The sequence below is a fragment of the Oncorhynchus gorbuscha genome, linkage group LG23 (genome assembly GCF_021184085.1).
Source record: "Oncorhynchus gorbuscha isolate QuinsamMale2020 ecotype Even-year linkage group LG23, OgorEven_v1.0, whole genome shotgun sequence".
NCBI lineage: Eukaryota > Metazoa > Chordata > Actinopteri > Salmoniformes > Salmonidae > Oncorhynchus > Oncorhynchus gorbuscha.
This window is the reverse complement of record NC_060195.1, coordinates 62229773-62245952: the sequence shown is the minus strand read 5'-3', so window position 1 is coordinate 62245952 and position 16180 is coordinate 62229773. Positions and strand designations below refer to the sequence as shown.

Below are 16180 nucleotides of genomic sequence, written 5' to 3'. Positions count from 1 at the left end.
GCGCGGCATTGAAGTACCAGGTTCCGCTAGCAGCAGTTTAGCCAAAGAGAAACACTAGCCGTCTAGTCTGTGTTTTATAAATGTGCAATACGCATTAAACACAATTATATAAGGAATTGGCAACTCGTTCTTATTCTGAGAAGTAAGGTTGGCCACTTGATTTCAACATCTGAACAAAGCGGACTGGCTAGCAAGCTGATCAAACAGTTGGAGATGGACAGAAGGGTGTGTTCACAACGGTTCAACTGTTACTTCTTCCTTGTTAGCTAGAAAATACATCCAAGTTGGCTAAACTTGAAATATAAAGATTAGCTGGCTACTAACTAGCACAAGAGCTTGTGCTTGAGAGATTGTTGATGAGACCTGTGTTCCGTTTCTATAATACCTGTTGCAAGAAGTTAGTCGTTATTAGTGAATGGGCATTTCCATAGACAGACTTGAAAGCCAGTGATTATTGCAGCAAAAATAGCAGATGAAACTATTTTGATAATAAGTAATGACATTATTAGTGGGTCTTATGGTTGTGGAAAGCTCCCGATGCGCTGCACCAGCAACGGAACGACACCGGCCTCGGGGACGACCACAGGGACGACCACAGGGACGACCACAGGGACGACCACAGGGACGTGGTGCATCGGAACAACACCGGCCTCGGGGACGACCACAGGGACGTGGTGCATCGGAATTACACCGGCCTCAGGGACGACCTCCGGGACGACCACAGGGACGGCCACAGGGACGTGGTGCATCGGAACAACACCGGCCTCAGGGACGACCACAGGGACGACCACAGGGACGACCACAGGGACGACCACAGGGACGACCACAGGGTCGTGGTGCATCGGAATGACACCGGCCTCAGGGACGACCACAGGGACGACCTCCGGGGGACGACCTCCAGGGACGACCACAGGGACGACCACAGGGTCGTGGTGCATCGGAATGACACCGGCCTCAGGGACGACCTCCGGGACGACCACAGGGACGACCACAGGGACGTGGTGCATCGGAACAACACCGGCCTCGGGGACGGCCTCGGGGACGACCTCAGGGACGTGGTGCATCGGAACAACACCGGCCTCAGGGACGGCCTCGGGGACGACCTCAGGGACGACCTCAGGGACGACCTCAGGGACGACCTCAGGGACGACCACAGGGACGACCTCAGGGACGACCTCAGGGACGTGGTGCATCGGAACAACACCGACCTCAGGGACGACCTCAGGGACGACCTCCGGGACGACCACAGGGACGACCTCAGGGACGACCACAGGGACGTTGCGACAGCGTCAGCCAGCCATTCCTGCTGTCTCCATTTAGGGTTTGGTTATTCTGTCACGTTGTATAAGAATCGGAGACAGGTGCAGGAATATGTAATAGGGGTTTTATTACCCAACCCAAAATACAACATGCCATGAAAAGGCACGGGGACGAAGCCCAAACAAACATATATATAAAATACACAGGGATGTAACCCAAACAAAAGAGCGAGGATAAACCTCTAAAGATTACACGGGACGAGACCCGTACTAACAATACGCGGGACGAGACCCATAATAACAATACACGGGACGAGACCCATAATAACAATACACGGGACGAGACCCATAATAACAATACACGGGACGAGACCCGTACTAACAATACACGGGACGAGACCCGTACTAACAATACACGGGACGAGACCCGTACTAACAATACACGGGACGAGACCCGTACTAACAATACACGGGACGAGACCCATAATAACAATACACGGGACGAGACCCATAATAACAATACACGGGATGAGACCCGTATTAACAATACACGGGACGAGACCCGTACTAACAATATGCGGGATGAGACCCATAATAACAATACACGGGACGAGACCCGTACTAACAATACACGGGACGAGACCCGTACTAACAATACGCGGGATGAGACCCGTACTAACAATACACGGGACGAGACCCGTACTAACAATACGCGGGACGAGACCCGTACTAACAATACGCGGGACGAGACCCATAATAACAATACACGGGACGAGACCCATAATAACAATACACGGGACGAGACCCATAATAACAATACACGGGACGAGACCCATAATAACAATACGCGGGACGAGACGAGACCCATAATAACAATACACGGGACGAGACCCGTACTAACAATACGCGGGATGAGACCCATAATAACAATACGCGGGATGAGACCCATAATAACAATACGCGGGATGAGACCCATAATAAAAATACTGTTAAGGGAATTTTTATCAATGATGACTAATGATGTATACATTTCAATCAGGACTGACTAATCAGAATACTATTATGTTACTGTATATGTACTAATCCGAATACTATTATGTTACTGTATATGTACTAATCAGAATACTATTCTGTATATGTATGAGTTTTCTTTCTTGATCCCAGTACTGAATATAATGTGTGTGAATGTGGTCAAGAGTTTAGAACAATGACTGTCTGTTCCTTGGTATAAATTAATTAACTATATCTTCAGACTGGCTAGAATGCTTATCTACACAAGAAAACCTTGACTCATAAATGATATTAAATTGGTAGGGAGACGGATGTGGGAAGGCTTGAGATACAGCCTTTGTACTGGAAACGGAGATGGCACGGGTTGGTGCTGGAACTAATGACGTCATTTTCAGTTTATAACCTGTGGTAAACTGTATCGTGTTCAGTACTCTCGTGAATAAACTCTGCTGTTTGACTTTAAGACTGGGCTCTGTCCATTATTATAGAATAAGGGTCTTGCAAATCCTTATGAATTGACAGAGTGTTTAATTTTAATTGGGTATTAAAACACAGAGCAATTTAATTCCTTTAACAAATACACGAAAACCAAAACTACAAAACACAAGCCCTGAATTAATTTGATTATTGCTGACTGTTTAAATGCAGTGTATTTCACCATTAATTGTACAGCAAAGCTTATTTAGAGAAAACATTTAAAAGAAATAGATATGTAAATCGTGATTTGCCCATAAATGTGAAAACATTGAGATAGGATTTTTAGGCCAGCCCTAGGGTGTCTGTCTTTGTGTCTGTGTGTGCATGTGTGTCTGTGTCAACAGCAGCATTGCTCCTATAGTCATTAGTCAACAGCTCTTTAGTAGTGATATCACTCAGCAGCCCCCAGTTACAACACCTACCTCACCTGCCTCCAGAGAGTGGTGTGTGTGTGGGGGGGGTGGGCTGGGCTGGGCTGGGCTGTAGTGTAGTGCTGAAGTGGTTCTGTGTGTGTGTGATCTCATGGGGCAGTTTGTGATGTACAGTTTGTTTCAATGAACATTGAGGCCATAGGCCTTTGATCTCTCTCTCTGTAGGCCAGACCAGTCTGTATGTCTACTCTATGTCATTTATGTAGTAACGTAGAATTTAACTCTCTCTCTCTCTGTAGGCCAGACCAGTCTGTATGTCTACTCTATGTCATTTATGTAGTAACGTAGAATTGAACTCTCTCTCTGTAGGCCAGACCAGTCTGTATGTCTACTCTATGTCATTTATGTAGTAACGTAGAATTGAACTCTCTCTCTGTAGGCCAGACCAGTCTGTATGTCTACTCTATGTCATTTATGTAGTAACGTAGAATTGAACTCTCTCTCTGTAGGCCAGACCAGCCTGTATGTCTACTCTATGTCATTTATGTAGTAACGTAGAATTGAATCTCTCTCTCTCTCTCTCTTTCCTCCCTTCAATCTCCCGCTCTCTCTTGCTTGGTCTCTCTCTCTCACTCTCTCTAAAGGTAGGCCAGGCCAGTGTGTGTATCCATGAATGTACGTCACTATGATGATGACCGACCAGCTGATGGACTTAGCTCCGCCTCCGCGGCTGAACGGGGAGCTGCCGCTGATGCAACACATGGTTAATGGAGACGCAGCGCAACAGGTTGGTAACACACACACACACACTCACAATGTACAAACGCCAAACGCAGTTCGGCTAGTGTGAAGGAGGTGTCCCGTTCAAGCCCTTCCCTGAGGGAAATCCTTAAGGAGCGTTTTCATTGTAACACCCAATAAAGAAGGTTCCTACTAGAGTTCATAGATGACTGTCAGACAGGCTGGTCAGATGACTATCTGCAGAAGACCCAGACACAGAGATGGGCTGTGTGTGTGTGTGTGTGTGTGTGTGTGTGTGTGTGTGTGTGTGTGTGTGTGTGTGTGTGTGTGTGTGTGTGTGTGTGTGTGTGTGTGTGTGTGTGTGTGTTGTCTGCCTGTAGAGGAAAAAGCCCTGAGATAACAATTGAAGACATAACACGTGAACATACTGTTTGTTCGTGGATGTAGTGCCGTATCACTACATCGTGTCTCTATGTGATGAGGCTCTCCTCTGTAAACCTGGGCCGCCCGCTTGTACGCTCCATGGTTCCCATAGCAACAGCAGCAGCAGACAATGCAGGAAGTGTGTGTGTCCGTTTGCATGTGAGGGGAAAGCGAGAGAGCAGCTTAACGTCGCTATGGGAAGACGCGGATTGAACGGGAGGGGATATGAACGGGCTGGGAAGAAGACACATCTGTAGCACGTGTAGTGTGTGTTTGCGTGGTTTGTGTGTGTGAGTGTGTGTGGTGTGTTTGCGGGGTTTGTGTGTGTGTGTGTTTGCGGGGTTTGTGTGTGTGTGTGTGTGTGTTTGTGGTGTGTATGAATGTGCCATGGCAGGACATGTGTTCCATGTCTACAGCCACAGTCTCAGCAACCTCCACATGGACACCATGACGGTAAGATGCTTCACACTCAAACAGCCCGCAAATATATGCAGTGGTCTTCAGTGTTTGAGGCCTGGGGGCTGTCAGTGTGTGTGTGTGTGTGTGTGTGTGTGTGTGTGTGTGTGTGTGTGTGTGTGTGTGTGTGTGTGTGTGTGTGTGTGTGTGTGTGTGTGTGTGTGTGTGTGTGTGTGTGTGTGTGTGCGTGCGTGCGTGCGTGTGTGTGTGTGTCCTGACTGAGTGTGAGTAACGTCTTTGTTTCCTTCTCATGTATGTCTGTGATCAATATGCTGTGTCTGAACCAGTCTGTTATCGTTGTGTTTTGTCTGATCTGTCTCTCTGGTCTCGGCAGGTGATCCTGGTACAGGTGAATCCAGGGGAGACCTTCACCATCAGAGCGGAGGACGGCTCGCTGCAATGCATCCAGGGTAGGTTGCACGCTTATGACATCACAACCCTAAGCCCCAGTTACACCTGTCTCGTTTTGATGACCTCATCCCTGTTCTCTGTTGACATCACAACACTGTGCTTAGCTAGATGTGTGTGTGATATTCGATGGCTTGTGTTGTACTTCAAACATACTGGTATATAACAAGCTATTATAGACCAGGGGGATTCCTGTAACTCCGAGGGTGTGTCTCACTCTGATGACATCACAACAGAGTGAGATGTAAACCCCCCTCCCTGAATAGGGCCTTTGTCTTTCTCTCTCTTTCTCTTCTTTCCCCCACCCCCCACCTCTCTCTCTCTCTGATGAAGGGTCTCTTTCAGACAGTACAGTCTTGGCTCAGACAGCTCCACTCCCCTACTATGTTATTCTAGCTAATTACCCCAACCCTCATCCTCCACCCAGTGTGTAATTCAATTAGGTCTCAGAGCTTTTGTCAGATGCCAAAGAGACAGACAGACACCCAGACAGACAGGCAGGCAGGGAGAAGATGTGTTTGTACTGCCAGAGTCTCTGAGTGGGTAGGATAGGTTTCCAGCCCAGTGTCAGGTACAGGTTGGACCAGACAGCTTATGGATTAAGGCACCTGCAGACCAGGTTCTGTTTGCTCCTAGCAGAACTTGGCTCGGCGAAAGCCAACGTCTGCGGTCGTATACTCCATTAATAACCTTATACTGCAGTGGGCTGAATCAGGGTCACAGAGTGTTTCTTGTTAGACTTAAACAAATCTACTTTGAAACAAGTATTCACCTTCACACACATGGTTGTGGGCTTAAAAAGAAGACACCTGCACCATGTCAGATATAGAGTTGAAATGTATTACATTTTGAGTTTGCATTCCAATATTACACTTCATATACATCACAGAAGACTGAAATATACTACATGACCAAAAGTATGTGGACACCTGCTGGTCAAACCTGCTGGTCAATTTGTAAGTCGCTCTGGATAAGAGCGTCTGCTAAATGACTTAAATGTAAATGTAAATGTAAAAATCATGGGCATTAATATGGAGTTGGCCCACCCTTTTGCTGCTATAACAGCCTCCATTCATCTGGGAAGGCTTTCCACTAGATGTTGGAACATTGCTGCGGGGACTTCCTTTCAGCCACAAGAGCATTAGTGGTATCGGGTACCGATGTTGGGCGATTAGGCCTGGCTTGCTGTCGGCATTCCAGTTCATCCCTAAAGTGAGGTCAGGGCTCTGTGTATGCCTGTCAAGTTCTTCCACAACTACCGATCTCGACAAACCATTTCTGTATGGACCTCGCTTTGTGCACAGAGGCATTGTCATGCTGAAACAGGAAAAGGTCTTCCCCAAACGGTTTCCATAAAGTTGGAAGCACAGAATCATCAAGAATGTCATTGTATGTTGTAGCGTTATGATATCCCTTCACGGGATCTAAGGGGCCTAGCCCGAACCATGAAAAACAGCCCCAGACCATTATTCCTCCTCCACCAAACTTTACAGTGGGCACTATGCTTTACAGTTGGCACTTTACAGTTGACACTACTTTGGGCAGTTAGCATTCTGCTGGCATCTGCCAAACCCAGATTTGTCCGTTTGACTGCCAGGTGGTGAAGCGTGATTCATCACTCCAGAGAAGGCGTTTCCACTGCACCAGAGTCCAATGGCAGCGAGCTTTACACCACTCCAGCCGAGCAACCAAGGACAGATGATTTTTACGCGCTACGCACTTCAGCACTCGGCGGTCCCGTTCTGTGAGCTTGTGTGGCCTACCGCTGTTGCTCCTAGACGTTTCCACTTTACCATAACAGCACTTAGAGTTGACCGGAGCAGCTCTAGCAGGGTAGAAATTTGACAAACTGATTGGTTGGAAAAGTGGCATCCTATGATGGTGCCACTTTGAAAGTCACTGAGTTCTTCAGTATGGGCCATTCTACTGCCAATGTTTGTCTATGGCGATTGCATGACTGTGTGCTCAATTTTATACACCTGTCAGCAACGGGTGTGGCTGAAATAGCTAAATCCACTCATTTGAAGGGTTGTCCACATACTTTTGTATATATAGTATAGTGTTTAACAAAACCATTTGACATAGCGACACATATTTATATATATATTTTTAAATATAATTTTGATTAATTGTGAAATGATGAAAAATATGAATAACAGTCCACCCATGAGGTCACTAGATGATGATTTGGTCATAAAATACATTTGCTTGAAAAACTTGAAAAAATGTGTCAATACTGTTGTTTGTCCCTCTCGAGACACTGTTGCAACAACGTAGCCAGTAACACTTCCTCAAAATAGTCAGAATTAATCTTAAGATAAATCAAGAAATATGCAATACATTTTTGTGTTTTTACAATTTTACACCTAAGACATTTGGTGCAATTCAAGTGATCAAAATGTGCATGAAAACTAGTCGTCTCGCGTTGAATGACAACAATCCGGTCCATAGTTCCCATCTCTACCGTTGACCTATCACTGACGAAGGGGTGTAGACTTCAGCTACTGAACTTCCACTTGCCTGAAGAGAGAAAGAACAACGGGGGAAAACAAACTACTGCCGAACACAAGAAGGAATAACAACTAGATAGCATGCGACAGGCTTTCGGGTTAGACAGTGTGTCTGTGTGTATAGGGGTGTTATTTTGCACACTCCTTGGAACAGACCCCCCACTACGACCACACACACACAGACACACGCTCAGGTCACTGGGTTTATTGAGAGTTGGGGTGAAGCAGTGTGTTTGAAGACCATTTGAGCTGTTCTTTATAGAGTGTGATTACTGAGACCTCAGAGCAGTGTGTGTGTGTGTGTGTGTGTGTGTGTGCGTGCGTGCGTGCGTGTGCGTGTGCATGTGTATTACAGAGACTGGAGTTTTATATAAAGTAACCTCTGTTTGACTGGAGTACTGTGGTATACACACTGCTCTGACTACACTCGCTGTGTCTAGGGTTCAATACCGGTGGCCCTCTGTCTAGGGTTCAATACCGGTGGCCCTCTGTCTAGGGTTCAATACCGGTGGCCCTCTGTCTAGGGTTCAATACTGGTGGCCCTCTGTCTAGGGTTCAATACCGGTGGCCCTCTGTCTAGGGTTCAATACCGGTGGCCCTCTGTCTAGGGTTCAATACTGGTGGCCCTCTGTCTAGGGTTCAATACTGGTGGCCCTCTGTCTAGGGTTCAATACTGGTGGCCCTCTGTCTAGGGTTCAATACCGGTGGCCCTCTGTCTAGGGTTCAATACTGGTGGCCCTCTGTCTAGGGTTCAATACCGGTGGCCCTCTGTCTAGGGTTCAATACCGGTGGCCCTCTGTCTAGGGTTCAATACCGGTGGCCCTCTGTCTAGGGTTCAATACCGGTGGCCCTCTGTCTAGGGTTCAATACCGGTGGCCCACTGTCTAGGGTTCAATACCGGTGGCCCTCTGTCTAGGGTTCAATACCGGTGGCCCTCTGTCTAGGGTTCAATACCGGTGGCCTTCTGTCTAGGGTTCAATACCGGTGGCCCTCTGTCTAGGGTTCAATACCGGTGGCCCTCTGTCTACTAGGGTTCAATACTGGTGGCCCTCTGTCTAGGGTTCAATACTGGTAGCCCTCTGTCTAGGGTTCAATACAGGTGGCCCTCTGTCTAGGGTTCAATACCGGTGGCCCTCTGTCTAGGGTTCAATACCGGTGGCCCTCTGTCTAGGGTTCAATACCGGTGGCCCTCTGTCTAGGGTTCAATACCGGTGGCCCTCTGTCTAGGGTTCAATACCGGTGGCCCTCTGTCTAGGGTTCAATACCGGTGGCCCTCTGTCTAGGGTTCAATACCGGTGGCCCTCTGTCTAGGGTTCAATACCGGTGGCCCTCTGTCTCAATACTGGTGGCCTTCTGTCTAGGGTTCAATACTGGTGGCCCTCTGTCTAGGGTTCAATACCGGTGGCCCTCTGTCTAGGGTTCAATACTGGTGGCCCTCTGTCTAGGGTTCAATACTGGTGGCCCTCTGTCTAGGGTTCAATACAGGTGGCCCTCTGTCTAGGGTTCAATACCGGTGGCCCTCTGTCTAGGGTTCAATACCGGTGGCCCTCTGTCTAGGGTTCAATACCGGTGGCCCTCTGTCTAGGGTTCAATACCGCTGGCCCTCTGTCTAGGGTTCAATACCGGTGGCCCTCTGTCTAGGGTTCAATACTGGTGGCCCTCTGTCTAGGGTTCAATACCGGTGGCCCTCTGTCTAGGGTTCAATACTGGTGGCCCTCTGTCTAGGGTTCAATACCGGTGGCCCTCTGTCTAGGGTTCAATACTGGTGGCCCTCTGTCTAGGGTTCAATACCGGTGGCCCTCTGTCTAGGGTTCAATACCGGTGGCCCTCTGTCTAGGGTTCAATACCGGTGGCCGGTATCCCCGGACTTCCCAACCAAGCTCCTTCCCATATTCCCGATAAAGATAATGAAGGGTCCCGTGGACCAATAATATAAAAATGTTATGCCACTAGTTTTGATCTACTTAATTATTTTTCCCTTACCTTCTCTCCCCTCTCACTCTCTCCCCTCTCACTCTCCCCTCTGTCTCTCCCCTCTGTCTCTCCCCTCTGTCTCTCCCCTCTGTCTCTCCCCTCTCACTCTCTCCCCTCTCCCCCCTCCCAGTCTCTCCCCTCTGTCTCTCCCCTCTGTCTCCCCCTCTCAGTCTCTCCCCTCTGTCTCTCCCCTCTGTCTCTCCCCTCTCACTCTCTCCCCTCTCACTCTCTCCCCTCTCCCTCTATCCCCTCTCACTCTCTCCCCTCTCCCTCTCTCCCTCCCTGAACGTTCCCACACTCACATCAAAGGCAGTGACTATAGAGTGTGTGTGAAGCACCATGCTCTGGAATGTGTCTGTGTGTGTCTGTGTGTGTCTGTGTGTGTCTGTGTGTGTCTGTGTGTGTGCTTTTGCCACAGCCATCCTAAAGCTGACAGGATAATAGATTTATGTGTGGGACATCGGTAGGCTTTTGCTGTTGTATTGCTGTTACATGTATGGGTAATGTGGGTAATGTAGTTTAAATTATTTCCTGAGTAGAGCGGCTGTTGCAGTGTGGGCAATGTAGTTTAAAGTATTTCCTGAGTAGAGTGGCTGTTGCAGTGTGGGTAATGCAGTTTAAAATATTTCCTGTGCAGAGCGCCTGTTGCAGTGTGTTTATAGTTGAATGTATTTCCTGAGCTGGCTGTTGTGGCCCCTTCCACTGGCCCCGTTGATGTGGTCTCTTTTCCAGTTGTGTGAGTGTGTGCCATCTGCTCAAAGTCAAGAAACTCTTTGATTCTCTCTGAGACCTTTCCCATATCTCTCTTTCTCTTCCTAGCTTTTCTATCTTCTCTATCTTTCTCTAAGCCAGTTGTATGTAACATATAGTATGTTGTACTGTAATTACCCTGTGTGCAAAACTAGTTGCAGTCAATGAGTCCGGTTGTATTCTGGTTGCAGAAGGACATTTTGTCCACATCTTTTTAGCAACCAGAAAAATACATCTTTATCTGATTTAAATGTCCAGATATGTTAAAAGATGACATCATAGTCATGATGTTGTCATGTTGCATTTACCTGGTTTAGTTTTAATCTGGTTTCAATGCCAACGTCTCATCCAGGAAACACATTTACACCCAGGGAGCTTGGGTGGGCTTAGTGTTGGGTAGGCTCAGTGTTGGGTAGGCTCAGTGTTGGGTAGGCTCAGTGTTGGGTAGGCTCAGTGTTGGGTGGGCTCAGTGTTGGGTGGGCTTAGTGTTGGGTGGGCTCAGTGTTGGGCGGGCTCAGTGTTGGGTGGGTTTAGTGTTGGGTGGGCTCAGTGTTGGGTGGGCTCAGTGTTGGGTGGGCTTAGTGTTGGGTGGGCTCAGTGTTGGGTGGGCTTAGTGTTGGGTGGGCTTAGTGTTGGGTGGGCTTAGTGTTTTTTGGGCTTAGTGTTTTTTGGGCTCAGTGTTGGGTGGGCTTAGTGTTGGGTGGGCTCAGTGTTGGGTGGGCTCAGTGTTGGGTGGGCTTAGTGTTGGGTGGGCTCAGTGTTTGGTGGGCTCAGTGTTGGGTGGGCTCAGTGTTGGGTGGGCTCAGTGTTGGGTGGGCTTAGTGTTGGGTGGGCTTAGTTTTGGGTGGGCTTAGTGTTGGGTGGGCTCAGTGTTGGGTAGGCTCAGTGTTGGGTAGGCTCAGTGTTGGGTAGGCTCAGTGTTGGGTAGGCTTAGTGTTGGGTGGGTTTAGTGTTGGGTGGGCTTAGTGTTGGGTGGGCTTAGTGTTGGGTGGGCTCAGTGTTGGGTGGGCTCAGTGTTGGGTGGGCTTAGTGTTGGGTGGGCTTAGTGTTGGGTGGGCTTAGTTTTGGGTGGGCTTAGTGTTGGGTGGGATCAGTGTTGGGTGGGCTTAGTTTTGGGTGGGCTTAGTTTTGGGTAGGCTTAGTGTTGGGTGGGCTTAGTGTTGGGTGGGCTCAGTGTTGGGTGGGCTTAGTGTTTTTTGGGCTTAGTGTTGGGTGGGCTTAGTGGGTGGGCTTAGTGTTGGGTGGGCTTAGTTTTGGGTGGGCTCAGTGTTGGGTGGGCTCAGTGTTGGGTGGGCTTAGTGTTGGGTGGGCTTAGTGTTGGGTGGGCTCAGTGTTGGGTGGGCTTAGTTTAGGGTGGGATCAGTGTTTGGTGGGCTTAGTTTTGGTTGGGCTTAGTTTTGGGTAGGCTCAGTGTTGAGGGGGCTTAGTTTTGGGTGGGCTTAGTGTTAGGTGGGCTTAGTGTTGGGTGGGCTTAGTGTTGGGTGGGCTTAGTTTTGGGTGGGCTCAGTGTTGGGTGGGCTCAGTGTTGGGTGGGCTCAGTGTTGGGTGGGCTTAGTGTTTTTTGGGCTTAGTGTTGGGTGGGCTTAGTGTTGGGTGGGCTCAGTGTTGGGTGGGCTTAGTGTTGGGTGGGCTTAGTTTTGGGTGGGCTCAGTGTTGGGTGGGCTCAGTGTTGGGTGGGCTTAGTGTTGGGTGGGCTTAGTGTTGGGTGGGCTTAGTTTTGGGTGGGCTCAGTATTGGGTGGGCTTAGTGTTGGGTGGGCTTAGTGTTGGGTGGGCTTAGTGTTGGGTGGGCTTAGTGTTAGGTGGGCTTAGTTTTGGGTGGGATCAGTGTTGGGTGGGCTTAGTTTTGGTTGGGCTTAGTTTTGGGTAGGCTCAGTGTTGAGGGGGCTTAGTTTTGGGTGGGCTTAGTGTTGGGTGGGCTTAGTGTTGGGTGGGCTTAGTGTTGGGTGGGCTTAGTGTTGGGTGGGCTTAGTTTTGGGTGGGCTCAGTGTTGGGTGGGCTCAGTGTTGGGTGGGCTTAGTGTTTTTTGGGCTTAGTGTTGGGTGGTCTTAGTGTTGGGTGGGCTCAGTGTTGGGTGGGCTTAGTGTTGGGTGGGCTTAGTTTTGGGTGGGCTCAGTGTTGGGTGGGCTCAGTGTTGGGTGGGCTTAGTGTTGGGTGGGCTCAGTGTTGGGTGGGCTTAGTTTTGGGTGGGCTTAGTGTTGGGTGGGATCAGTGTTGGGTGGGCTTAGTTTTGGGTGGGCTTAGTGTTGGGTGGGCTTAGTGTTGGGTGGGCTTAGTGTTAGGTGGGCTTAGTTTTGGGTGGGCTCAGTGTTGGGTGGGCTTAGTTTTGGGTGGGCTTAGTGTTGGGTAGGCTCAGTGTTGGGTAGGCTCAGTGTTTGGTGGGCTTAGTTTGGGTGGGCTTACTGTTGGGTGGGCTCAGTGTTGGGTGGGCTCAGTGTTGGGTGGGCTCAGTGTTGGGTGGGCTCAGTGTTGGGTAGGCTCAGTGTTGGGTAGGCTTAGTGTTAGGTGGCCTTAGTTTTGGGTGGGCTTAGTGTGCACGTGTGTGTATGTGTGCGTGTGTGTGCGCGTGTGAGGGTGTGTGTGTGCGCGTGTGTGTGTGTGTGTGTGTGTGTGTGTGTGTGTGTGTGTGTGTGTGTGTGTGTGTGTGTGTGTGTGTGTGTGTGTGTGCGCGTGTGTGTGTGTGTGTGTGTGTGTGTGTGTGTGTGTGTGTGTGTGTGTGTGTGTGTGTGTGTGTGTGTGTGTGTGTGTGTGTGTGTGTGTGTGTGTGTGTGTGTGTGTGTGTGTGTGTGTGTGTGTGTAGTGCTTTGGGTTCCACTAGGTTTGGGAAAGCTGTCACCATGAGAATGAAAACCTCTCCAGGTGGTGTGTGGTATTTGGGCCCACAGAGCATGGTGTCTGAGTTAGTGTGGTTCTGTTTACATGAGAAAACAAAAAGATAATCACTTGACACATTGGAAAGAATGAACAAAAAACAGAACAAACTAGAATGCTATTTGGCCCTAAACAGAGAGTACACAGGGGCAGAATACCTGACCACTGTGACTGACACAAAATTAAGGAAAGCTTTGACTATGTACAGACTCAGTGAGCATAGCCTTGCTATTGAGAAAGGCCACCGTAGGCAGACATGGCTCTCAAGAGAAGACAGGCTATGTGCACACTGCCCAGAAAATGAGGTGGAAACTGAGCTTCACTTCCTAACCTCCTGTCCAACGTATGACCATATTAGAGACACATATTTCCCTCAGAATGCACAGATCCTCAAAGAATTTGAAAACAAACCCAATTTTAATAAACTCCCATATCTACTGGGTGAAATTCCACAGTGTGTCATCACAGCAGCAAGATTTATGCCACAAGAAAAGGTCAACCAGTGAAGAACAAACACCATTGTAAATACAACCCATATTTATGCTTATTTTTTTCTCCAGTTTGTGCTTTAACAATTTGTACACCGTTGCAACACTGTATATAGACATAATATGACATTTGACATGTCTTTATTCTTTTGGAACGTCTGTGAGTGTAATATTTACTGTTCATTTTTATTGTTTATTTCACTTTTGTTTCTTATCTCTACCTCACTTGCTTTGGCAATGTTAACATATGTTTCCCATGCCAATAAAGACCTTGAATTGAATTGGAGAGAGAGAGAGATGAGAGACCACATTCGGGGTGAACCCACTTCCTCTCTCGCTGACCCCTGCCTGTACAGTTGGTTTGGTCTGCCAGTTCACTGAAGCCTGAAACTCTCCGGACCACTTCAGGCAAAATGGGGGGGAAACAAACCTTTGCTCTATCTGTGTGTGTGTTTGCTACTGAGAGAGTGCTTTTCCAGATTTGGAATTCTTGGCTTCCTGGAAGCTCAGGGATCAACCGGAGCAGTCCTCCCTCCACCCCTCTCTTCTCGCTCTCCTTTCTCTCTTCCTCCATCCCTCTATCTGTCTGTCTGAAAACTTCATCCCTCTTTCCTTCTCTTCTCTCTGTCTCTTGCTGTCCCGCTCTCATCCTATCTGGTCTACTTTTCCCTTCAACATCAGCTACTTGTTCTTCTTTGTCTTCTCTTTCGTTCCTTCTTTCTGGCTTGTATTTGTATCAGTTCCAGGGGAAAGCCCTTTTCCTTCCGCTCAGCTGTGATAGGCTTAGAGATGAAAGAGACAACTGTGATAGGCTCAGAGATGAGAGGCAGCTGTGATAGGCTCAGAGATGAGAGAGGCAGCTGTGATAGGCTCAGAGATGAAAGAGGCAGCTGTGATAGGCTCAGAGATGAAAGTGGCAGCTGTGATAGGCTTAGAGATGAAAGAGACAACTGTGATAGGCTCAGAGATGAGAGGCAGCTGTGATAGGCTCAGAGATGAAAGAGGCAGCTGTGATAGGCTCAGAGATGAAAGTGGCAGCTGTGATAGGCTTAGAGATGAAAGAGACAACTGTGATAGGCTCAGAGATGAGAGGCAGCTGTGATAGGCTCAGAGATGAAAGAGGCAGCTGTGATAGGCTCAGAGATGAAAGAGGCAGCTGTGATAGGCTCAGAGATGAAAGAGGCAGCTGTGATAGGTTCAGAAATGAGAGACAACTGTGATAGGCTTAGAGATGAAAGAGACAGGAAGTCTGGGGCGGGCGGGGCTTAGCCTCGGGGAGCGAGGGGTGAGAGGAGAGACTGGAAAGAAAAGGAGAGGAAGAGAGGGACCAAGAATTGTGTGTGTGATATAGAGATAGATAGAACATGGGTCAATGCAATGTAATGTCTTGCATTCTCTCTCCTTCTTCCTCTCTCCTTCTTCCTCTCTCCTTCCCTTTTCCACGTCCCTGCTTTTTCTCTGATAAGCCAAAAGCCCCAGGACAGTAAACACACACACACACACACACACACACACACACACACACACACACACACACACACACACACACACACACACACACACACACACACACACACACACACACACACACACACACACACACACACACACACACACACACACACACAGGAATGTTGAGTGGGGAAAGTCCCTGCTAATTTAGAATTTCCAGTATTCTTTCCACTGACATTCTAAAGAACCCTCCCTCCTTCTCCCCTTCCCTTGGTCTCTCTCTCTTTCTACGTCTCTCTCGCTCTGTCTCTCTATATCTCTCTGTCTCTCTCTCTCTCTCTCTCTCTCTCTCTCTCTCTCTCTCTCTCTCTCTCTCTCTCTCTCTCTCTCTCTCTCTCTCTCTCTCTCTCAGTCTCTCTATATCTCTCCCCCTCTCTCTCTCTGTCTCTCTATATCTCTCCCCCTCTCCCCCTCTCTCTCTGTCTGTCTGTCTGTCTGTTTCTCTGTGATGGACACAAACACCCTGCTGTTCAGACCGTGACTCACACATCAGGAATTTCCCAGATGAAAATGTGGAGAGAGTGAGAGGAGGAAGGGAGGGAGAGAGAGAGTGAGAGGAGGAAGGGAGGGAGAGAGAGAGTGAGAGGAGGAAGGGAGAGAGAGAGAGAGAGAGTGAGAGGAGTAAGGGAGGGAGAGAGAGAGTGAGAGGAGGGAGGGAGGGAGAGAGAGAGGAAGAGGAGGAGGAGGGAGAGAGAGAGAGAGAGTGAGAGGAGGAAGGGAGGGAGAGAGAGTGAGAGGAGGAAGGGAGGGAGAGAGAGAGAGTGAGAGGAGGAAGGGAGGGAGAGAGAGAGAGAGTGAGAGGAGGAAGGGAGGGAGGGAGAGAGAGAGAGAGGAGGAAGGGAGGGAGGGAGGAGGAGAGGAGGAAGGGAGGGAGAGAGAGAGTGAGAGGAGGAGGGAGGGAGAGAGAGAGAGAGTGAGAGGAGGAAGGGA

General features: G+C 48.8%; 1 protein-coding gene across 1 annotated transcript in view; it reads left to right on the top strand.

Moving 5' to 3' along the window:
• The window catches only part of LOC124010710 (fibronectin type III domain-containing protein 3B-like), a 187474-nt gene that overhangs the window by 21593 nt on the left and 149701 nt on the right, over positions 1–16180 (top strand). The window contains 2 exon segments of the mRNA XM_046323359.1: positions 3763–3905; positions 5073–5148. Of these exon segments, the coding sequence (XP_046179315.1) occupies positions 3792–3905; positions 5073–5148 (190 nt within the window). The 5' untranslated portion in view covers positions 3763–3791.